The sequence below is a fragment of the Zonotrichia leucophrys genome, chromosome 8 (genome assembly GCF_028769735.1).
Source record: "Zonotrichia leucophrys gambelii isolate GWCS_2022_RI chromosome 8, RI_Zleu_2.0, whole genome shotgun sequence".
In the NCBI taxonomy this organism is placed as follows: domain Eukaryota; kingdom Metazoa; phylum Chordata; class Aves; order Passeriformes; family Passerellidae; genus Zonotrichia; species Zonotrichia leucophrys.
In genome coordinates, this window is record NC_088178.1 from 30,792,387 (window position 1) to 30,816,534 (window position 24,148).

Below are 24,148 nucleotides of genomic sequence, written 5' to 3' on the forward strand. Positions count from 1 at the left end.
GCATCCCTCTCTGTCTCTGCTCACCTGTCCCCGGGAATTGCCGCCCCTGGGTCCGAACACCCAGGTGTGGCCACACCTGCAGCCCTGGGCGTGAGCTTTAGAGGGTACCTGCACAAGGCAGCTTTAGTGGCACAAACACTCACCCCAACATCAGTCAGCCCACTGGCAACCAGAGGCAGACACTGAAGCTCAGGCCCTGCTGCACTGGCAGGGCTTATTCCTACAGTTAAACCCCTGGCACAAACTGAAGGAGCTGCACAGACTGGTACAGGTATTTAATAGGCCTGAGTGAACACATAGGCATGGGTATGGACAGAGAAAACACAACCCTCTGAAACGTGCAGACTAAACACACACGCAACCAGCTCTAGTACAGGAATGTCTCTAGGAGCAAACACACAGCAACCACTTGATCACGTTTGAGTTTCCAGTTCCACGTACATTGATCTGAAGTGACTCACGGCACCAATCTGCTCAAAATCCTGCTCATTTCAGCGTCTTTTCCCTCCTTGTAAAGGCAGCTACAGTCCCCACTCTGTGGGGCTGAGTCTGCTGCACCCACCAGGCTTGGAGTGCCTACAGGCTGCTGCACACCCAGCCCCGAAGGGGTTTTGCCTGGCCCAAAAGGGTCCTGGGGCCCCTGCAGCAGAGCTGAGAAGAGCCTTGGGCAGCAGAGAAGGGCAGCCAGGCTGAGACAACTCTGAACTCACCACCCTCCTGGCAGCCTCAGCTGAGGCTCCACTGACTCCTCCTCAGTGACTCCAGCAAAAGCAGAAGGTCAAGCTTTATGCATTTACAAATACCTGTTGCAATTGTTCTGATTTAACAAATTTCAACATTTCCACGTGCTGAGAATGCCCTGGAGTGTGGCCAGCAGCAAGCCTGGATGCCCAAGGGGAGGGAAGCCCCCCACACGCTCCTGGCACGGGGGCACTGTGCAAGCAGGAGGGCTCCCCTGCCCTGGGATGGGTGGGCAAGATCCCAGGATAACAGCCCGGCCTGCCTGCAGGAGCAAGCGGCGCCTAGGGGAGGAGGGGAAGTTCAGTCAGCCCAGTATTTCTCTGGTTTTCAAGAAAAACAAGGCAGACAGCTGTGGAACAATCCTTGTGATTACTGTCCTCATCCTTCCAAAGGCGTGCTGCTTCCCGGGCTGGCAGACACAAGCTTGTTCCAGTTGTCTGCTGCACGCTGAGGAGCTGCTCCAGTGAAACGTGACAGGTGGCTGCGCTACTCACAGGGTGAAGAGAGAGAGGAGCGACATCCCAGCCGGCACAAACCCGCGGCCAGCTGCGAGCATGTGGCAGGACACAACACCGAGGGGCTGCAGGAAAAGCTCAGAGCAGGGTTTCTTCCCCATCCTCTTCTGACGACATGATGAGTGGGTCTGGGTTTGCACTATCCTACAAAACAACAACCAAACATCACAGAAAACGTGCTGAACTCGGAGCTGCTGAGGTACTGCTGTGACATCTCCTACAAGGAGAGGCCGGAGTCACAGGGAAGCCGAATGCTCCCAGGGCTCACCCGATGCCACCACAACTGTGACACGCTCCCGGAGGGGAGGGAGGGCGGAGGGCTGTGAGAATTAGTGCCACAGCAAAGGGATTTATTTGCACGCGATTTGGGGAATAGGAAACAACGCAGAAGCCGCCACTCAAAAGGACTTATCACCCCCTGATCCAGCTACCGTCAGCAGGCATTTGAGGAACGGACAAGGAATGGGACGAGGTGGTGCATCCCCAGGAATCAGCCTGGGCACTGCCGGGGGCAGTGGCTGCCCCAGGCAGGACTCACCTGACGGGAACTGCAGCTCCTGTCGCCCCCGTCAGCGGCTGCCGGGACACTCGGGCTCCCTCCGACGGGGCCGTCCTTCCTCTGCTCCGCGGGCCCGGCACTGGCCGACACAGCGGCCACCTCGCCCTCTCTGGTGTTCTCAGGGGCACTCGGCTGCTCGTCCCCGGCTTGCCCTGCATCCCGCTCCATGCCCGGCTCCTGCCGCCCGTGCCTGCCCCGCGCTGTCCCTGTGGCTGCCGGCTGTGGCGGGGTGCCCGGGCACAGCCCCTCGCCTCCCGCTCCTCTCGCCCTCGCTGCCACTCCCCCGTGCCCGGGGCTGCTCGGGGCGGTCTCTGCAGCGGCCTGCTCCCCCAGCGCCCCCGCTCCGAGCCCCCCTGCGTGCCCGAGCGGCTCCGTGCCCGGCTCCGGCCGCCGTGCTCCGGCCGGCCCCGCGGCCCGCGCCTCGCCCCCTGCTGCCGCCTCCCGCTTCCCCTCGGGCCCAGCAGCCGCGGGTGCCCCGGCCGGCCCTTCCCCGGCGCCCCCCGGCTCCCCGCCCGCCGCCGACACCGGCTGTGCCCCTGCCCCGCTCTGTGCCCCCGGCGCCGCTCCCGTCACCCCGGCCTGTGCCACGGCCCCAGTGCCCAGCCCGCCAGCCCCGGGCAGCGCTGCGGGCCCGGCCTGCCCGCCCAGCACTGCGATGGCCACCAGCCCCGGCTCCCCGGCCCGGCTCCCGCACGGCCCCGCCGCCGCTCCCTCCCCGGGACACCTCCCCTGCCCTCCCGCTTGCCCACACCTCAGCCACCCCTCTGTCCCCGCTGCCGGCTCCTCTGAACCTGCTGCTCCATCTGTGGCCTCCTCTTCATCCTCCGAGCCCGCTCCGGCCGCCCCTGCAGACCCTCCCACCGCCTCTCCTTCGGGGTTTCCTTCCACTGCTCTCTCTGTCTCTGCTTCGCTGCCCTCAGATGGGTTTCCACTCCAAAGTGCTTCTGCTGCGCCCTCCTCCTCCTGCACTGCCAGTGTCTCCTCCACCTGTGATGACCCCTCAGTGACAGGATCCCCCCGAGCACCCCCCAGTGCTCCTAACCCAGGAGCCACTTCCAGTGCAGGACCCTTGTCAGCCTCCACAGACTCTTCTCTCGTGTCCTCCACTCTCTGGAGAGCCTGAGCACTCTCAAGTGCTGCTGCAGCTCCTGGGACAGCTTTCCCCATCTCCATCCACTCTTCCTCTGACACTTTCAGCTGGGAAAACTGACTTGGCTTAACAAACCCTTCCCCTCCAGACATTGCCTCTCCTGCTTCCATATCCCCTGGTGCTTCCCAGAGAGCCCCAGGCTTCCCCAAAGCCTCCTCCCCTTCAGAAAAGTCTTCTTCAACAGCCTTTTCTCCTTCAGGGCCCACAGCTCTGGCATTCCCATGTGTAGCTGCCACATCAGCATCCTCCCCAGCGTCCTCTCCCTCTGACACAGCCGCCACCGTCGTGTCCTTCCCTGCAGACCCTCCCTGCCCCAGGGGCTCCCCTGCCTCGGACACTGGCTCGCCCACCTCCTCCTCTGCTGGGGGCCCTCCTGCTCCTTTGCGGCCTTCGTCTGCAGCCTCCTCCTCAGCGGTGCCCCCAGCCCCCTCCTGCCCCTGGGGCACGGCTCTGTGTGCCTCCCCCCCTGGCAGCGCCCCAGCTGGCCCCTCTGTGCCAGCTGCGGCCTTGCCCAGTGCCACCACCTCTCTGTCCATGCCCTCCGCCAGCACCTGCTGCTCCCCAGGCGACCCCTCTGTGCCAGCTGCTGCCTTGCCCAGTGCCACCTCTCTGTCCATGCCCTCCGCCAGCACCTGCTGCTCCCCAGGCGACCCCTCTGTGCCCAGCTCCACTGCGTTTCCCAGTGCCACCTCTCTGTCCATGCCCTCTGCCAGCACCTCCTGCTCCCCAGCTGACCCCTCTGTGCCCAGCTCCACTGCCTTGCCCAGTGCCACCACCTCTCTGTCCATGCCCTCTGCCAGCACCTGCTGCTCCCCAGGCGACCCCTCTGTGCCCAGCTCCACTGCCTTGCCCAGTGCCACCACCTCTCTGTCCATGCCCTCCGCCAGCACCTGCTGCTCCCCAGGCGACCCCTCTGTGCCAGCTGCTGCCTTGCCCAGTGCCACCTCTCTGTCCATGCCCTCTGCCAGCACCTGCTGCTCCCCAGGCGACCCCTCTGTGCCAGCTGCTGCCTTGCCCAGTGCCACCACCTCTCTGTCCATGCCCTCTGCCAGCACCTGCTGCTCCCCAGGCGACCCCTCTGTGCCCAGCTCCACTGCCGGCCCTGTTCCCTTTCCTGGGGGCCGTTCCTGTGCCACGGTGCCCTCCTCAGGCGCGGATTCCCCCAGCGCAGCCCCCGTGCCTGCCTGGGGCAGTGCATCCCCTGCCCCTGCAGCTTTTCCTGCGGCCTCTCCGCTGCCAGCATCTCCCCCAGCAGCCCCATCCTGCTCCGGGGCTTGTCCCGGCCCTGTCGCCTCCCCGGCTCGTGCTGCTGCCTCCTGCACATCCAGGCTTCTCCTCCCTTCTGCCAGGAGCCTTCCATCTGCTGCTGTTGGGAGATAATCAGACATTGGTTTGCTCAGCAGCCTGCCAGTGCCACGTGCTTCACAGGGTTAGTGCTAAAGGTGCCATTTCTGCCCAGCCATGAGGGACAGCAGCCTGGGCACCCAAAGAGAACTTGCTGTGCTGCTGCTCATCACATCCCTGCACTCTGACCATGATTTGGTACTGCTGTTCTGGCATCTGGCATAAAGAATTTAACTAAAAGTGTTGATGCAAGGCCAGTCATGCTTGTCCTGCCTGCTCTGCCTCCCTCCCTACCTGCAGGGAGCTCATGTGTGTGTGCAACACCTGTAAGCTTGACAGTGACACGCAGAAACTCAGAAATAGCTGACAGATTGCTCATGTGAAATATGCACAGAAAGGACAAAGAACATTCAGCTTCCTGTGGACTCTGTAATTACACCAGGGAATAATACAGGGTTAATTCCTGCCCCTGGGAACCAAGGCATTTCCCAAGGAGGCAGCACACTACCAGGAAGCACATGGTACCTCACTACATTCCTGCTTTCCACAGCCATTTTCTGACTCACAGTTGTTTCATGGCCTGCATTCTTCTTCTAGAACCATTTAACGGCCAAAAATGCATTAATTATACATGACTACAGATGCCACCTAGTCATCACCTGATTTTTACAAGTTAGGTAAGAAAAAAAGTACAAGGAAACTTTGATAGCCAAAGGAAAGGAAAAGGGCAAACACTTCCATTACAAGACTTCAGGTAATCCTTGTGTCTGACTGACAGCCAATCTTACCTCCACTGGCACTATGCTCTGTATTTGCTGCATTCTTTTCTTCCTCATTGGCACACAAATCACCAGGCTCAGGGTCAGAATTCACAGGATGATCATTTCCAGTTGCTTTTGCTGTTTCCTCCTGGACTGGTTTGCAGTCTTCAAAAACTATTACAAAGAAAACAGGAAGCAAGAAAGAGAAACGATTAAAGAGCAAAAAGGGAGTAGAAACCATTCAGCCATCTCAGCTTTAAAATGGTTTAAAATTCATTTTTGGCCAAATCCTTTCACTTTAAGCACTAGCAGACTGAGCCAGTGTTAATGTTGTGAGTGGATATTGAGCCCACAGCAGCTGCAGCAGCTCCCTGTGCTGCAGCAAGGATGAGTGCAAGGCAAACAGAGCAGCACAGGCATGCAGAGCTGTGCAGAGGGACTGGACTCACCCCCTCCTTCCTCATGCCAAGGAGGCTCTTCGTTGCCATCCTCCTTGCTCAATACCCTGCTTTCCCAAGGCACTGGAGGACGTTCCTCCTCCTCATTCATGTTACTTTCTCCTGACCCAGTCTGTTTGAATTCCCCGTTAACCTCAGGATTTTGATGCTGCATTGCCCTTATGTTTTCATGAAAAATTCTAGTGTCTTCCCTTGCTGTTAGATCTTCTGGTTTTGTCTTGTCTGCTTCATCTATTCCTTTCTGTTTCAGTGCAGAATTCTCTTGATTTTCCTCCACTCTGAGCAGTTTCTTCTCCCCATTCTCATTTCCACAGTGTGCATGTGCTGCACTATCAGATGTACTTTTGATATTGCAGTCCTCTTTGCAATTCCCATGGTCTGCCTTCATTTCAGCTTGCGAGTCAGTCTCAGTGCTGCACTGAGTGCTCATGGATGAGAGAGAGTCTGCAGGCCTCCTCTCTGAAAACAGCAAATTTTAATTTAGTATTTGTCACTTAACCTCTGCATTCACTGGGCACTCACAAAGGGACACAATCCCATCCAATAGCATTCTCTGAATTATACCATCTGAGGATATTGTGACAAAATTCCAGTAAGTGTAAATAGAAGAACATTGCCCAGATATATGAAGTATTAAAATTAAAGCCATTTAACATGGAGGGGTTTTTTTTCTGATAATAGAAATAAATCAAAGATTTATAGAGTAGTTCTATCAATAACATAGAAATACACCACCAAATGCACCTTTAAATATGGCTCAGACAGGGTTTAATACAGACTCTTCAGCTTCATTAGATAAAAGACTTCAACCACAGCAACAATCCCTCAGCACCCTTCTGTTCACTCCTTGAATATTAGAAAGATTTCTAAAACCGTGTGTAAACCCTTCAGGCTGAACTGGAGATGAAGTTCACTGTCTCCTCTAGAGAAACATACAGGCACCATCATATTAAATTCATAAATGGAAAATTTGAGGGGGAAAAAGGCTTTAATTCTTCATCGGACAGTGAGCTGAACAGCAGAGCTGACTGCTGCACAGCCTTGCTGCTGTCCACAATCTACAGGGTTCAAGAAGAGATTGGTCTAACTCAAGACCGAAAAATCTAGTCAGAGCAAGAAAATAAAAGTGTCAGAGCTATAATCTATGCAGAAGTGCACTGCACTTCAGTGCCACCATTAATGGCAGAGAAAACAGATTCCAGTAGGAAGGGCATATGCAGATCAACATACATACTGGACACGTGCAAACTGTAAAACATGCATCAGGTCAGCTTCTCCAAGCCTTGTTATGACCAAAACTAACCTGGTAGATCATCTTCACAGTCCCTGTCATCAGAATATCTTTTATCTTTCTCACTGTCAGAGGCCTGCAGTGCCTTCTGAGATGAGGTTTCACTCTCCTTTCCATAGTCTATATTACGGTTTTTATCATTTGAGGATGACTTTGACATTCCATTCATTTGATCACCAATCTGTCCCTCTTCATTAACTTCCACATCTTCAAAATCTTCATCATATTCTAAAATAGAAGAATTGTACTGTGAGACAGGAAACAGAATTCACAATTAAAAAAGTTCTCTTTAAGCAGATAGAAACACTGAGCCAGTGTTAACGTTCTGAGTTGATATTAATTAACATCATTCATCTCCTTTTGCCCTTGAATTTGCACAGTCTTTTTAAAGCCATGAGAGAATCTAAGACCACAGATAGGAATTGTGAGAGCATATTATCATAAAAAAGCATTGTGTATTTCATAGAGTAGCAAAAATGTAGCAAAACTAAAGGTATGAGTAATACATTAAATCAAAAATAAACAAAGTTACCAGCCATGGAAAGTGAAAATTTAGAGCTGGGAAAACTCAGAAATTAAATGTAAGAATCTCTTATAACAGGAGAAAAACTGGATGTGATGAAAAAAAATTAAAAGCAATTGAGAAAGCTGGAGAAAGGTAATATATTATACCGCAAAGTACAATAAATGTATATTGACATGGCTAAATAGCAGAGAAGTGTCTTATAAGCTCAATGAATTTAATGAACTCCAGCCAAAGGGCACTGCAGAGGCACTGTGTTATCACAGTGCTCTAACGTGCTCCTCCAGGACCCGGGGGAAAACCCAGTACAAACAAAGCCTGCACAGAATCACCACTCTTATACCCACATTCTGGAACTCAGGCAGGCACTAGCCTGACATCTGATAGACCACAGAGTAATCATCTGATAGACATCGGATAGATCCACACGGACCCTCGAGTGCAGCTGCCGGCCCTCCACAGCACTCTGCTTGGCTCTGGAGGTGAAACCCCTTCGTGCAGATGCAGTAGAGAAGCTCTCCTTGCCCCCAGAGCTGTGCTCTGCACATCCCAGGCACAGCACGGGGATGGCAGGGATTCCCACCCAAAATCCAGAGCTGTCCTGCAGCCGCGGGCTCCCTGCGCACACAGGGAACACACTGCACCACGGAGGGCAGCTGCACTGCTGCCACACCAGCTGCACTGCTGCAACACACTGCACCACGCAGGCCAGCTGCACGGCTGCCACACCAGCTGCACTGCTGCCACACCAGCTGCACTGCTGCAACACACTGCACCATGCAGGCCAGCTGCACGGCTGCCACACCAGCTGCACTGCTGCCACACCATTCCTCACTTTGCAGGTTTTATTGCTGCCCTCCCTTCCTTCCATCAGGGCTTTTAACACACGGAAGTGACAGAACACCAAGGACAGAAATGAAGAGTTCCTGATGCAGAACCAGTCAAGCAAACAAACAATTACCACGACAATGAGAACTAAGGGAATAAGGAGATTTATTTTTCTGTATTAAAAATCAATTGAGATTCCAATTGCAGTGTTGGCAGTGAGGTCTCTGTCAGGAGGGCAGTTCCTCCTGAAGGAAAAAGGCTTCATTAATCCCAAACACACATCCGGAGGGACTAACGACTGTCAGATGAGTAGCAATACTGCAGAACTGTGAAAGCAAAAATAGGAATAGGAAGTAGGAATTAAAATCTCTCTGTGAATGCGATTGCCTCCAAAGAAGATTATGATAAGGAGGAAGTAAAGGCAGAGACTGAGCTTGATGCCTCTCCCATAGCTGAGTACACCTTCCACTATCCCAGACTGCTCCAAGCCCCGTCTGACTTGGACTTGAATGCGTCCATGGATGGGGCAGGCACAGCTGCTCTGGGGATCCTGTGTCATTGCCTCACCACCCTTCCTTACTCTCTTTCTTGGCTCTTGCAAACCACCTCATCCTGTTGCATGGCTGAAAGGAGCCCCTCCAATTCTGTGGCCCAGATACAGACATCACCGCATTTCTCATGCCTCAGTCAGAGCTGGTGGTCCACAATCCCAGACCTTCTCCAGAACCATCCCCTCCCATTTCTCATCCCCTGCTCATGTTTGGGAATACTATACCACTTTCACTGGTGGTTTCCTGAGTGGTGGTTTCCTGAGCGGTGCCTTCGGTCTCCACAAAAGATCGGTCTTCTGTTTGTGCTTCTTCTTCTACTTCTCCTATTTCTCCTTCTATTTCTTCTCCTTCTTCTTCTTCTTCTTCTTCCTCGCAGCACTCCTGTTCAGAGTCGAGTGTTTCGTCGATAGTGTCCACGCTGTCCTCTTGGCTGGCTATGGTGAGTGACACCGAGTCTTCAATGGATTTGGGCAGCACGTTGCTGTCACAGGGCTGGCTGTGCGCGCAGTAAGGAGAGCAGGAGCACATGTGCGCCCTCGAGTAGAACTTCAGCTTCTTCTTGGGAGGGTACAGCTTTTTGTCCAGACCCATCGCAAGAAAGCACCTATAAAATAACGCAGATTGGGAAGTGTCACATTTTTCTTCCTTTGAACAAGAGAGGGCAGCAGACACAGCGAGTTCAGATTGTCATTAGCAGGGACAGCAATGCCCATCTGCCTCTGCCCGCCACAACGGCTCGCAGGAGAAGCGCCCCGAAATCCCCGAGAGCTCCCCCAGCACAGATGCAGCTCTTCCCTGAAGCACTGAGGCAACAACTGACACACAAACAGAGCCAAAATTATTACAGGTGCCCATTCATTTGAAGCTGCACCGAGCATTGGCTGTGAAGACAGGACCACTGAGAAAGGCAGGCAGACGTGTTCTGGATCCAGATCCTGCTGTAACTCCCAGCAGTGTGATAACTGAGGGTTTGTGGGTAAGACTGGGGGTTCTGTACTTATCTGCTGGGTCTAAGAACTGTGCAGGAAGAAGAAGGTTGAAAGTTAGCAATTTTCTGCTTCTGTTCTGTTTACCTACTTCAAAGAAACCCAAAGAGATGGAAAACAAAGCATTTTGAATGAGTTGTTGAGACTGCCCCCTTGTATAAAATGGAGTGATATGCTCCCCCTCTCTCTCTCACAGTCAGGAGCTCCACAGAACTGCAGACCCTGGCCAGCAGAAAGCTCTCAGAGCAAGGCTTGCAGCGTGCTACAGAAATCACTGCAGCATCACCTCGCTGTGAGCCAAAGCCTCGACCCACCAGGGAGAATCAGCTGGGACTTTACTGCGAACCAGAGTGGGCATTCCATGTATGTCATACAGCAGAAAACAAACCCAAGTGCACTTGGCCTGAAGGGGCGTGAAAACAGTTGTCATTTATGGGGAAAATCGGGTTAATGGAGATGATTTTTAGTTATCAGATAAGGTCAGCTGGATTGATAAGAGGCAGGAAAAGAGAGATATCACTAAGTGTAAGAGGGAAAGGGGGACAGAAAGGGAGAGTAACTTAGGAATTAATTAATCCAGTTTTTGGATACTATATTAAATTCTGAAAATTCACTTCACATCTTTATAGAAATCACAAAAATCTGAGATTGGGGCATTTCCTAAAATCTATAGCCACTACAGGCATTCTGAATTGTCAGACTGGAGCAAAAACTATGGTACAATAAACTAGCATTTTTTTCCTAGAATTCAGTCCTTGCCTGAAGGAACAGAGTACACCTCTGTGAAGAGTCTCTTGTTCCAGCTGCTAGCTGCTCTTTTAAAAATTATTTATTAAAATAATACAGAAGATTTTAAATTATCCACATGTCCGTAAGTTTATGTATGGCCAGAATCAACAATTACAGAAAAGGAAGATTTTATGAAAATTAAAGCCCCTTGGCAGAATCACAGCTGTTGGTCACAGCACTGACATTTGCCCAAGACCTTTCTGCACAGATTTGGTTTCTGAACAATAACAAATATTCAATGCTGCCTTATTCTGAAGCTAGGACTATTATAACAGAATCTCACTTCAGAGGCAGAGCTGGTTAAAAATCAATTATCACAAAAAAAGCCTCTGGACACCACAGCTAACTGAGCAGCACGCTTGGTGTTTATTCCACTGCCACTGTGCCACAGCCACACGGGTGGCACACGGAGCCCACCCCGGAGGCACTGCCCCGTGCTCCAGCACAAGCATGTGGGCACACAGCACAGGAACCGGCTGCGCTGGTGCCCTGGATGGAGTGCCCTGACAGTCCCCGGCACCCTGCGCCCAAGCAGTGCTCCACCTCAGCATGTGTGCACACAGCACGGAACCGCTGCGCTGGGCCCTGGATGGAGCCCTGACAGTCCCACCCTGCCCAGCAGTGTCCCTCTGTGGCACACACACGGAACCGGCTGGCTGAGCCTGGATGGGAGCCCTGACAGATGCTCTCACCCTGCCCCAAGCAGTGTCCCCTCTGTGGGCACACACACGGGAACCGGCTGAGCTGGTGCCCTGGATGGGAGCCCTGACAGGTACCCCCACCCTGCCCCTTCCACGGGGCACTGAGAAACAGAGCAGGCTCCACAGAGCTGCGTGGATGGACCCAGGGAGATGGAAGAAGAGAAACAAGTTGGAGCCCTTGTGAGCAACGCGCGCTTTCTCCATACCTGTAGCAAGGAGGGGCTCCTGCCACGTGGAGCACCCTGAAGTAGGTGTTTCTGCGCTGCAGCCGGCAAGGCCTCTTGGTCTGAAAGCCTCTGTACTCACAGCAAGAGCTCAGCCTGTCAACTTGGAGCCCGTTCAGGAAAAAGGTGAGGCTGAACGGGTAACCGAGGTACCTCTTAGAGATGAACTGGAAGGTGTCTGCAATTACAGAAATAAAGGGTTCAAAGAAGAACATGGTGCTTCACTGTCAGCCTGTAGCAACTGCTCTATCTTAACTGCATCGCCACAGCATCACCACATCACCCTCTGTGGACAGGCACTGGGGTTCTCAGGCCTGTCCAACAGTTGGTTAAACTCGACCCCTCCACACACACAGCCCTGGCTCTTGCCAGCCCCAGAATCCTGAGCTGGGACAAGTGTCACACTGTCAGCCTGGCCACTCACTGCTACAGCAGGACAACGACCAGAGCCTCCCAGCCATTTCCTGTGTCCACTTTTCCAGAACACAATTCATCTTTTACTGCTGTGATGAAATTGCACTCATACTTCCCAAAAAGAGATGGGAACTGGGCTCTCACTATGTACTTTTCCTTCTGGAATAAGAAGCAACATTCACTGACTCGTATTAGCAACTCAGATAACCCCCCTTTAAGGACAGTTTATTACTACAGCTGCTCTATTAACCATATATCTCTAGAGATAATTAGCATAAGCCACAAGTATTCTGTTAAATCAATTCTCTAAGTTCTTCTACCATCATTGCAAAAGTAATTGTAACCTCACTTTCAATCACGGGACAGTAGATCCAGGTCTAATGTGGAGGCAGATGGTATAAACATCCCTGGATGCATATATCTTGACCAAGCTGAGCTGTAATCACTCTGATGTCAGGGCAAAGTTTTAGCAGAAAAAGCGATGTTGCCACAATCAGTATGAACTCCCTGGCTCCATCCTTACCTCCTTCCAACAGGTCGCCTTTATAGACACAAATGTTTTCTGTTCCACAGTATTGCTGATAGACTTTGATTTCATCCTTGTGATCACGGAGCGACACGTGCTTACTCTTTCCTAGGTAGATCATGGTGACCAGGGCATTGCTGCATAATGGGGACTTGGGGAACCCATTGGTATTCTGCAGCAGAAAATGCACAGAAATGCCTTCAGCTCCCAGCTCCAACAAGGGGCAAAAACAAAGCTCACATCTGTGCAGCCCACGCTTGAGACTTCCAGGCTTTTATAACAAGAGGCGAGCTGATTAAATGGGGAAGTGTTTGTAACATGCAGAGGGTGTGGGACACATTTCCAACTGAAAACCCAATGCACTGAATAGCCCCAAATTTCAAGGACCAGGTTTAATGACCCATATCATCCCACCCAGTCCAGGGTTCCTACAACTTTATTTACAGGAGTTAAAACTGGCTGCAGACAGTGTAACTGATGCAGTGTTCATAGACTCAAGGCATTTCACAAATCCCTGAGATTCTAGTGCCAGAGACAGGATCAGACTGACTGAAGTGGCAAGCTTTGAAGAACTGTTAATCTACGTTGTTGTTCAGCCCCTTTTTTCTCCCCATGGTGATGAAAAACACCAAATGTTTTAGTTTACAGGGACATGCATAGCAATTATTTATTAAATAACTATTTAATAACTAAAATATATTTTAATAGTTATACATTTTCTTTATGCAAACTAGGTAAGCACATCTTTCAGCATCAGGCAAACACACCAGTGAGGAATGTCACACACCTGTGTGCAGACAGAGACTACTCACATTGATCAAGAACTGCTCATTGAAGCCCGTGGTGGAGTGGAACCATCTCTCGACGGGCAGCCCGCGCCGGATGCCGGGGATGCAGCGGTCCCCGACGTGCGGGCGCGGCGGCGGCACCGGGGCCGCGCGGCGGCGGCGGCGCTTGCTGGGCCGGTACGGTGACGCACCGGACATGTAATCCATGGGGTTCCTGAACTTGAGCTCGCTGCTCTGCCTCTGGAAAAACATCTCAGTGGCGTGACACCGCTTCTGCAAAACCCCGAGCATACGGACCGGCCACGGTCTGTCTGCTCGGTACACCGAGCAACAGGCACCCTTCTGACACAGCTCTGACCTGGGCCTGGAATTCTGCTCATGAAAATATTCCTGTGCTAAACCACTTTCTTTTAATCTGCAAGGCAACATCCATATTGCTTGAAAATGTCACCTTCAGAGATACGGACAGCACTGCACACCGAGATCCCATCTGAGACAGAACCCTGCACAGCCCTGCAGCACTGCTGCTCCCTTGCAGCTGGAAAGCACAGCCCCAGAGCAGCCAGTCATCCAACAGAAACATCACTTGGCCTCAGTTATACAGGATGTGCTTCCAAATGCTGCTTGCTCATCTGAATAGGGGTTTAGTCCTCTGCAGAATGAAATGGACCACAGCCCATAAGAGTAAGACATTATAGAGAACAAGTTCTGTAAACGCTGCATGCTGTAGCTCTGAGTTCTGCATCATGTTCTCAGAACTTACATCTGATTTAACTTACATCTAAGAAACCATTAAATCACCTATAATTTGAGAAGACATAAACAGGACCAACCAGCAGATTCTTGAAGAATCATGACCATGCTGATGCACAGCAAGCACAGATCAGAAGGGAGCTCTTTACACCAGTGGTAGCAGATCACAGTCCCACTCCAAAGCCCTCTCACCCCATGGAATGCATATCACAAAACCAATTACATTATGTTTTTCTAGAACAGAAGACAAGTCCAAATATCACTTGAAAGTAACTGCAAATACATCAAGACCATGTTTGACTCTCATTCTCTAAGCTCACTAGTGTGATTTAGTAGAAGGAATCATCAAAAAGAAGGAATTTTTTGCTACTTTGCTACTTTGTAGGTGATGATGAAAACTTGTAGGACTTGCAATTGAAAATATTCCAAAGTTTCTGGATCCAACCAGGTGCTGCCTCTCTCTCTCTCTACATAAGAGAAAATCTACATAGAGGGAGAAAATTTTATATGCAGAAAGATTTTATACTATAAAAGGTAAGTCACCACATTTTTCCTCACTGTGATCAAGAACTGGGCATTAGACCAGTAAGACAGTGTCTTGAAAATTGAGGGGAAGTGAAAAAGGACAGTTTAAATAAAAGTTGATGCCATTTGAAAGGGATGTTCCTTGTTGTGTACAGTTCTGGGAATCACAGTACTTAAACAATATTACAAAACTGTCCCTAAAGTGGGACAGTTTATTTTCAGAATGAAGTACAGCCTCACCCCACAGGCAAATTGCTGATAATGTTCCAGTGCATGACACTTCTGTTTGGAAGCCTTTGGTGCAGACCCTGCTGCAGCCCCACCAAGAAGGGGGGTATATTTCCTGTATATTTCCTGGAGCTGTATTTGGTCACAAGGAACTCTACAAAAGGAGAAAGAAAACAATGACAAAATCTCAGTGTATAACTCCCAGTGCAGAGCAGCATCACAAAGAAAAATAATAGCACTGATGAAGATATCTAGAAGTGGTGAGTGATTACAGGTACCTACAGGACATGACATTTTCTAGTCTGCCTCCAAAGAGCCAGACCCCTTTAGGCACCCCTAAATGACCATTCAAAACAACTCTTGGCCATAAATACAAGGTTTGCTACTATCTCCTCACTATGCAGTCTTGTAGCAAACACAATGAACTCACAGAAACTGTAGCAGTGTGCTATGGACTTCAGCACACGGACCCAGGGAGAATGCACAACAAAAACGTACCGTTTTTGTTCAATTTCACAGATTTTTCTGACTGTTTTATTTCATGTTTTCCTTGTATACCCTTCAGAATACCAAGTTAAAATGTTAACATCCAACAGCACTGTTTAACTGAGGTTCACTCACCACCTTAGAGACGGGAGGCTCCTTGGCTCGGAAATAATAACGTCCATCACCATAATCAAATCTAAGTCTGGGTCCCCTCTGTATGAAAAAAAGGTCATTCAGGGCTCAAAAGTTTCTCTTCAATCTGCATCAATTATCATTATTGATATAGAGAACCAGTTGAAACTGACCTAGATATTTGACCTTTGACTTCAGGCTTTAGTACTATTATATTTCAAGTATATTTTCATTATATTAACACTCCTTCTTTGCTGTTCACAAAGAGCTCCTAGACACAGCCTTCTGAAATGAGCTCCAGTCTGATTTCATTCCCTCAACTCTGTTTTCTAAAAGACTCCCACCTTTTTCAGGGCTTTACAACATGCTTGTTTGCAGCCCCTGTGTCCACTGACAATGCTCAACACACTGATACTGGCCTGCCTGAGGTCATGAGGCAGATAAAAGGGAAAGCAGATTTATCAGACAGCAAAGGTTTCTGGGGTTTTTTCTAGGTTCTGACTGTGTCCATTGCACTACAACTGATAGCCTCCTAGAGGTTTCATGAACCAAAAAAAAAGCAGAATCAAACAAAAGGTTCATGAAGGAGTTTTTCTAGGTTCTGTGTGCATTCTGCAACCTAGCTCAGAGATCCTTAACCCAACCCAGCAAACAGGAAATGAGCGTCCAGTGATGAAGGATGTGGCCCTAATGCAGAATGCCCCAGTGCTGGGGTCCGTGGGCACACCTGGAGCTGTCTGTGCTGCCCTAATGCAGAGTGCCCCAGGCAGTGAATGCTTTGTGCTGAGGTCCCTGGGCACACCTGGAGTTGTCTGTGCTGCCCTATCCAGAATGTCCCAGGCGTTGTGCTGGGGTCCCTGGGCACACTCAGCTGTCTGTGCTGCAATGGCAGAATGCCCCAGGCAGTGAATGCCCTGTGCTGGGGTCCCTGGGCACACTCAGCTGTCTGTGCTGCAATGGCAGAGTGCCCCAGGCAGTGAATGCCCTGTGCTGGGGTCCGTGGGCACACTCAGCTGTCTGTGCCCCATGGCAGAGTGCCCCAGGCAGTGAATGCCCTGTGCTGGGGTCCCTGGGCACACTCAGCTGTCTGTGCTGCCCTAATGCAGAATGCCCCAGGCAGTGAATGCCCTGTGCTGGGGTCCCTGGGCACTGTCAGCTGTCTGTGCCCCATGGCAGAGTGCCCCAGGCAGTGAATGCCCTGTGCTGGGGTCCCTGGGCACACTCACAACTCTGTGCTGCCCTATCCAGAATGCCCCAGGCAGTGAGTGCCCTGTGCTGGGGTCCCTGGGCACACCTGGAGCTGTCTGTGCTGCCCTATCCAGAATGCCCCAGGCAGTGAGTGCCCTGTGCTGGGGTCCCTGGGCACACTCAGCTGTCTGTGCCCCATGGCAGAGTGCCCCAGGCAGTGAGTGCCCTGTGCTGGGGTCCCTGGGCACACTCAGCTGTCTGTGCCCCATGGCAGAGTGCCCCAGGCAGTGAGTGCCCTGTGCTGGGGTCCCTGGGCACACCTGGAGCTGTCTGTGCTGCAATGGCAGAGTGCCCCAGGCAGTGAGTGCCCTGTGCTGGGGTCCCTGGGCACACCTGGAGCTGTCTGTGCCCCATGGCAGAATGCCCCAGGCAGTGAGTGCCCTGTGCTGGGTCCCTGGGCACACCTGGAGCTGTCTGTGCCCCATGGCAGAATGCCCCAGGCAGTGAGTGCCCTGTGCTGGGTCCCTGGGCACACTCAGCTGTCTGTGCCCCATGGCAGCCCATGGAGAGCTGGTGGACTCACCCGCAGCGAGCGCCCGGTCCGCTCTCCGGACACCAAGGGACAGAGCGCGTGGTGGTTCCTGGGGGCGACGGGCGGGTGGGGGGCGTACATGGGGGACACTTGTCCCATCAAGCGCTCGATCTGAAAGAAAGGGAATTTATGTCTCTGAGGCACTGCATCCAAAACCAGTGATGTCTGTCTCATTACATCTGTCTGTCACTGGACAGCGGTGACGATCAGCTGGCCTGGGCCCGATGGAACAGCTGGTTAAGGAAAGAAAGAAAAGCATGGGAGAGTGTGAGGGACAAGCAAAAAGACTTGTCCCCACCTCTGATTCATTTTCCTGCAGCTCTCTCCAGCTGCTGACCCACTAGAATCAATTCATGTCTGTTTCTGTGTATCTCACAATTCTTGGTTTGTTTGAAGGTCTCTTTCTTTTTTAAACTTGAGCGCACCTGCCACTTTCCTGCGGTGACTGCAGCCTCTCCCCACCTCCTCATCTCACCAGCCCAGTGCTGGGATGGCTGCCCCACTGGAAACAGACAGCTCTGTCTCTCACCCTCCCTTGCTCAGCCATCTGCCTTTCTCCTTTCCTTTCAGATGAGCGACTCAGATGAATTCACTGAACAGATGAGGCGAGAATTAAATTACACCACTGTCTCCAGCCAGGCTCCTGCACCCCAGCATGGCAGCACAGCACACACAGATCAGGTGTCTGCATGTGTCTTTCTGAAGGAAGCAGTTCTGGTTTACATTCCAAAATTATTCAAGCCCAGGATCCCTTGACAGGGTGCCTGAATCACTGCTTCCATGGGGTGACTCCCTACCACAGGAGTTCCATCAGCAAATGACACCTTTGCAATTTCCATAGTTATCAGTGTCTTTCAGGAAAATCTCCTCCTCTCTTTACCCCATGATTTGCTTATAGATGTATTATTTACAGTTTAACACACCTGACATTGTTTACCAGCTGCTCAATGAAGCAGCCACCTTCTCAAGGCACTCTTCTCAAAGCACTCAGGTTCCTAATACAGAAATAAAATTCTGAGCATGTTTCTGCCAAAATGAGGATGACTTTTCCCATATGAATTCAGGTGATTGCATGGGGAGAATAACCAATGACTTCTATGGGATTTCCATGACCATAACTAGAGAATCAAGTTCAACCTACATGACAGCTAAATAAAGACTCCTAAAACTCTTTGATTTCTCACATGCCAGTTCTGCCCAAATTCTGTGGAGAGGCAAACAACCAAACACATGAGCTCAGTGCTCATCAGCAGTCAAACGCAGAGAGGTCTAGAATTACTGGGAGGAGAACATATCTTGAATTATTCATTCTGGTATGGTTCCCCATTTCAAAACAGAAATAGTAGAACGAGAAAGGGTAAAAAAATAGCAACGGTAATGAGAAGCCTGGAGTGGTTCACGTAAGAAAAATTCAGACTGAGGACCTTCAGCTTGGAAAACTGAGAAGGAATGTGAAGAACGTATGTAAAACCACAGATGCCTTGGAAAAAGAGAGCATTTAATAACTTTTGTCATACCGAGAACAATGGAGCATCGAACAGACATATCAGACAGCAGATACATTTATTACTATGCAGAAATGCAAGGAGATACCATTTCATGCAATTCATTATTAAATCACCCAAACAAGAGCACAGCAGAAGTAGAAGAATAACTAGATTCAGAAGGAATTAAATGCATAAATGGAAGCTGAGATGTAACTGGGGCGGGATCATGCTCTGCTTGCCTGTTTCTTGGACTCTTCCACATCAGAGGCAGAGCACTTGTCTCAATGAACCACTGGTCAGGCCCACGGTTACCACCCAACACAGCAAAACTGCTGAAGCCTTACCTTGGCTGACTCCATCGTCTCTTTCCTTGCAGAACAGTCAAGTCTCCTGTTAATCCCCAGCTGATGATGATGCTATCAATATAAGAGGAAGAGAAATCCCATTACTGGCCATCATGAGATGTCAGTGTGTGCAAGACCTCTTGCTTCTGTCCTGCTTGTCCCATGCCTTCTCCCTGGCCACTACTCTCATTGAGCCCTCTAATAAAACTACTGTGTATTGAATCTATTTGCATTTCACCTGCATGTATTCACGCAGCCAAGGGAACAACTGAGCACTGGTACAGTTGGTAAAGTTGTAGGAACCAGCTCCATTCCTGATATCCCATAGGAATGTGCCCAGATTTTGTACTAAGACAGCATATACATAAATATGTTCAAACTGGTTTGTTTTTATCAGAATTTTGTTAAGCAAACTAGCCCTGTGAATATCATCTCATAATCTGAGAGCTGTCAAAAAGCAATAAGGAAGGCAGGGCAGTGCCTGCTCTCACAATAGCATGGTTTGACAATGAGAGGCCCGTGGAGGTTTCATGTGGGGAGCCTCAAGCACAAAGTCTGTCCTTTTTCCCAGCAGGAAAGAGCCTTCCAGGGGAGCACGAGGGCACACATGGAAAACAGCCCAGTACACGTCAGCAGCCCCTGGCTGTCAGTAGGGAAACACCCAAGAAGGCTCATATAGTAGGAGTCTTAGTAAAATATGTATTGTATATTGAATATTTGTATATGGGCCTTGCCCTGATAAGCCCTGGTTGTTTTTGATGGGCTGCAGCTGTAGCTAGTGAAGGTAACTGGGATAAAAGGGCTGGGCTTGGCCAGTCAAGCTGAGCTGACAAGGAGCCCTGACAAAGAAGGAGCAACAAGCAGGAGAAGAAGTCAGAGCTGTGAAGAACTGCCCCCAGGAAGTATCACCGAGAAGCTACGAGACTTTAGAAATATGGTTGTGACAGTATGGGACTTTAGAAATACAACAACAAGATTGCAACAGGCTCACACGTCCTCAGTAAGGGCACACCTCAATGTCAAGGACTTTATGATATATGGCATCAGCCAAGCAGCCCTGGACGTGTCTCTGGTGGTCCCTCCTTATGGCATTGAGGCGGTATTCCTTCTCCGGTATGATTCTGCCGCTCCTGGAGATCTGCCAGACACAAACAGAATGCTACTGAAAAGGAGAAGATGAAATAAAGTACATTTTGAAACAATACAATTTCCCAGAAGACCGCTTCCTCCCTCTGGTTTGCTTCTGCTCTGCCCCTGCCATGGTGTGGAGCTCACCTTCCAGCACTGTGTTATCTCTGACCCCGTGAGCTCCACCAGCCCCATGGAAGGAGCAGCAGCCACATTTCTGATAGCCCAGGGCTCAGCCTTACCCTCCACAGGCCACTGCCCAAGGGGTGGCAAGGATCAAACACTTGCTGCCCTACTGCACCTGTCTGTGCACACGAGTCACACCCAGGAGGGCACCAGGTTTTTTAACAAAATATTCCGCTTATTCACCTTTACCAAATCCTTCAGTTTTCCATTAAACACTTCTGAAAAATAACACTGAAGCTATTTAAACAAGTCAAAGATGCTTACATTTCACAGTGTAAAAACCATGAGTGAACCAATGTGATTCTGTATATCTGCAAACTGAAACACTTTGCAGAGGGAAACTCAAATGAGCAAAAGGGAATATGGGGTGGGGGGGAAGCATAAAAACATTTTGAATTGAATGTAGAATTGAGGAAAAGTTTTCAGTCTCACCAGTCCTGATTTCTGAAGATGTCGTCTTATCCTGGCATTGCTGAAATATCCAACCAGGTGTTTGTCTGTAAGACTGTTATAGGTTTCAAGAATACTGCAATAAAAAAATGAAGATGTTTATAATCTCCTTGACTGACAAATAACTACAGTCTACGTTAAACAGAGCTACCCAACAGTTTACTACACAAAATGCACAACATATATTACTTCCCGGTCTGGAAAATAGGACAAATAGAGAAGTCAGTGACACTAGGATGCAGTTGGTAATAGTCAAAATCCTTTCACATTTGTACAGTTTGCACACTCAGGTACATGTCACATAATATGTTCAGCCTGATCTCTGGGCTCTCTGGGCTCAAGTTACACAAGAGACTGAACTCTCTTGTTTTCTTTGCTGTAGATTTAGATGCGCTGTGCCTCTGTTACATCCCTTTCAGCTGGATAACTCAGTTATATGTCTATTGCTAGGCTGATCTGCCACACACAAAAGCATATTCAAGGAAAGAAAGGAGAAATGCTTTGAAGTAAAGAGATCATGGATTTACAGGAATTTTACATAGGGTTTCACAATAACCTCAAAGGTAGCTGCCAACAATAAATTAAACTTTAAACAAACAATGTAGGTTACCCTTTTATGCCTGTTTGTTAAATACTGGTATTTATAGCAACTGTTCTATGTTACCTTTTTAATCCAGAGTTTGCATTTGAAACCACCAGATTCTACCAATTTTGCTAAGTATTAATTTATGGTATCACCTGGCAACTGCATGTTGAGGCAGAGGAGAAACTCAATCCAACTCCTTTTAATTTACCTCCCTCCACCTAAGACATCCTGGACCACATAGCTAGTTAAAATGCAGCTCCCATCTGAACACAGTGATGTGGCAATTTCTGTTTCACCAAAGTCTCAGAACATGTATTTTCTCATTTAAATTATGAACAGGCTGGCCTTCAAATATATTGAATTAAATTCAGAGTTCAAAAGGGTATGAGAGGAAATAAGGAATTGTGTTGGGCCTGAACCAACATCCATTAAATCATTGTAAAGAATGCAAGCAGGCCCATCGGGGTCTGGCTGTGCCACAATTTCAGCCCTGGAACCTCCTGCAGCCATAAATGCTGGCATGGACCAGTGCCTGGGGGTAATTTTATATTTCAGGAACACTCCAGCAAATCAACCACTGCTCCCGTTTAGCCTGCCCTGGTATCAACACAAGGATAAGAGAAGCTCTTGTCTGAGCTGTCTTGTTCAAGGTTCCAGTATTAAAGAACCACACACAAAAGTCACCTTTAAAACCTCTGCAACAGGCAGAAGTGCAGAACTGACAAAATCCATGTTAGGAAAAAACACAGCAAAGGGAAAGCACCAGCCTCAGACAGCTCTATACAGCCTGTGTGTCACAGTAATCACATCCCTTTTCTGAGTATTCCTGGGACTCCTTTATCTCTGTCCATTTATCCTGTTCATTCTTCTCTCTAAAAATGCTGGGGTTTTATTAGGATAGCAGACAATTTTCCTGGCACAGAACCTAAACTGACTGATCTGTAGATTCCTGGAGTATGTCTAAAGCTCTTCCCAAGATGAGTGTCATGTTTGCTTCTCTGGCAAACAGTGACAACATGTCACTCTTAGGTCAGTAATTTTATATTTCAGTTATTTAGAGTTCTATGATGCTATGATCATTGACACTATCATTTATTGACAGTATGTTTGTTCTCAGCTGGCAGCTTACCCAAAGCCCTACACTCAGAGCCAGAGCTGAGTACCACGGTAAATTTTAAGACCGCTCTCACTCATTTGGAAGGATATCAAGACAAAGCCACAGCAGGCATCCTATGTGTTTTGTAAAGCAACCCTTCACAGTTAATATTTCACAGTGCAATTAAATTAGAGATCACCAAATAAATGATGTAAGAGAGCACCAAGGCTTCAGTTATTAATTGGCAGAGTCACAGGGCACCATGGTGCCTGTGCTCTCCCTGGCACCCGTGTGCCATCCACCCCCCCGAGGAAGATTTAAGCCTCACAACCACACACGGAATTGGGAGCCAAAGGAGTGTTCTGCTCCTGATCTCTTGTGCGGCCCAGGAGCAAGTTCTACCGCTGCCTGCTTACTCAGATCATCGCCCACTACACCAGGATGTGCCAAATTCTGTCACAGAGCCCTGCAGAGGTTCTCTGTTCCTCGCTGTTTGTCTGTGACATCAGCTGGGGGCAGTCCGGATCCTCTGAACTCAACCCCTGCGGGTCCGAAGGCAGGTAACCAGGGCCTCACCTGCAGGCAGCAGCCCCTTCCCCACGGCTCCCTGCCCCTGCGCAGAGGAGGCCTTACCGAGCGGAGCCCCGGGCGGAGCCCCGGGCTCTCCAGGCACCCCCAGCCCCGCTCTCTGCCCCAGCGGGCTGCAGGGAGGCGGCCCCGAGCCGGCACCTGCCCGCAGGGCCCAAAGGGCCCCGGCCCCACTCACCGCGGCTGCGGGGCGCTCATGGCAGCGGCGGGGACAGCGGGGACAGCGGGGACAGCGCTGCTCCGGCACCGGCGCGTCCCGGGCGTCGCCAGGAGACGGAGGGAGGGACGGAGGGAGGGAACGGGAGAAAGGGAGGCAGAGACGCACAAGGGGGAGGGAGAAACGCGAGAGGGCCGGTGCTCCGCCCGCAGCCCCAGAATCACAGAACCCCGGAATTGCTGGGCTTGGAAGGGACCTCTGGAGAGGCCGAGTCCAATCCCCTGCCAAGGCAGGGTCACCGGGGACAGGTGACACTGGAACGCGTACAAGTGGGTTTGGAATGTCCCCACACCCTCCCCAGGCAGCTCTTTCAGAGCTCTGCCACCCTCCATGGAGAGCTCTCCTTCACACTGAGGCAGAACTTCTTGTGCTTTAGGTCATGGCCATTGCTCCTCATCGTGTCGCTGGGCACCACTGAACAGAGCCCGGCACCATTCTGTGATGCCCCATGGACATATTTGTATGGATTGGTGAGATCCTCTCTCAGCTGTCTCTTTTCCGCACTAAGCACGCCCACCTCGGGCAGTCTCTCAGCGTTAGAGATGCTCCAGATGCAACGCGGTCATCATCTCTGCGACCCTCTGCTGGACCCTCCCCAGCAGCTTCTTTAGTTGGGGCGCAATGAGATTAACCAAGAGCAGCTGCTTTTCTGAACAATTCCACTCTTGTGTTTTAGAAACACATAGAACAGCAGCTTCCAGAGCTTGCATTGCACACAACTCCTCACTTTGAACCCCAAACCTCTCCTGCAGATGCCACAAGAGCCTGTTCAGCCCTTCCAATCACCCATGGCACCCATGCAAGCAGGCTGCAATGGGGAACCACTGCCTCCAAAATCCCATCCAGTCAAATCAGGAGAAGATTCTCAACAAATGGAGATAATTATTCCGCCAAATTCAATGGTCTGTGGCCCCCACTCTCTTCCTCACCCTTTTCTGCACTGCCAAGCAGCAGCATGTCCCAAAAAGAGAGCGAAACCAAGGACTCTCCAGGATGGCATTTCCTAGATTGGT

At 50.4% G+C, this 24,148-nt stretch overlaps 1 protein-coding gene across 2 annotated transcripts; it reads right to left on the reverse strand.

The window, feature by feature from the left end:
- Positions 1-260: 260 nt before the first annotated feature.
- Positions 261-23,185, reverse strand: ERICH3 (glutamate rich 3). Of its 2 annotated transcripts, none has more exons than XM_064719912.1 (15): positions 23,097-23,185; positions 20,631-20,724; positions 19,897-20,022; positions 18,885-18,956; positions 17,045-17,164; positions 15,280-15,354; positions 13,174-13,389; positions 12,359-12,533; positions 11,404-11,599; positions 8,946-9,325; positions 6,832-7,047; positions 5,520-5,987; positions 5,098-5,244; positions 1,795-4,328; positions 261-1,400 (listed from the first exon to the last, which is right to left on the reverse strand). In XM_064719912.1, exons 1-15 carry the CDS (start codon positions 23,114-23,116, stop codon positions 1,335-1,337), a joined length of 4,905 nt encoding a protein of 1,634 aa, XP_064575982.1. In that variant the 5' UTR covers positions 23,117-23,185; the 3' UTR covers positions 261-1,334. The 2 variants fall into 2 exon arrangements, with proteins under 2 accessions (XP_064575982.1, XP_064575980.1); XM_064719910.1 differs by having other exon boundaries at positions 1,795-4,331.
- Positions 23,186-24,148: the final 963 nt, after the last annotated feature.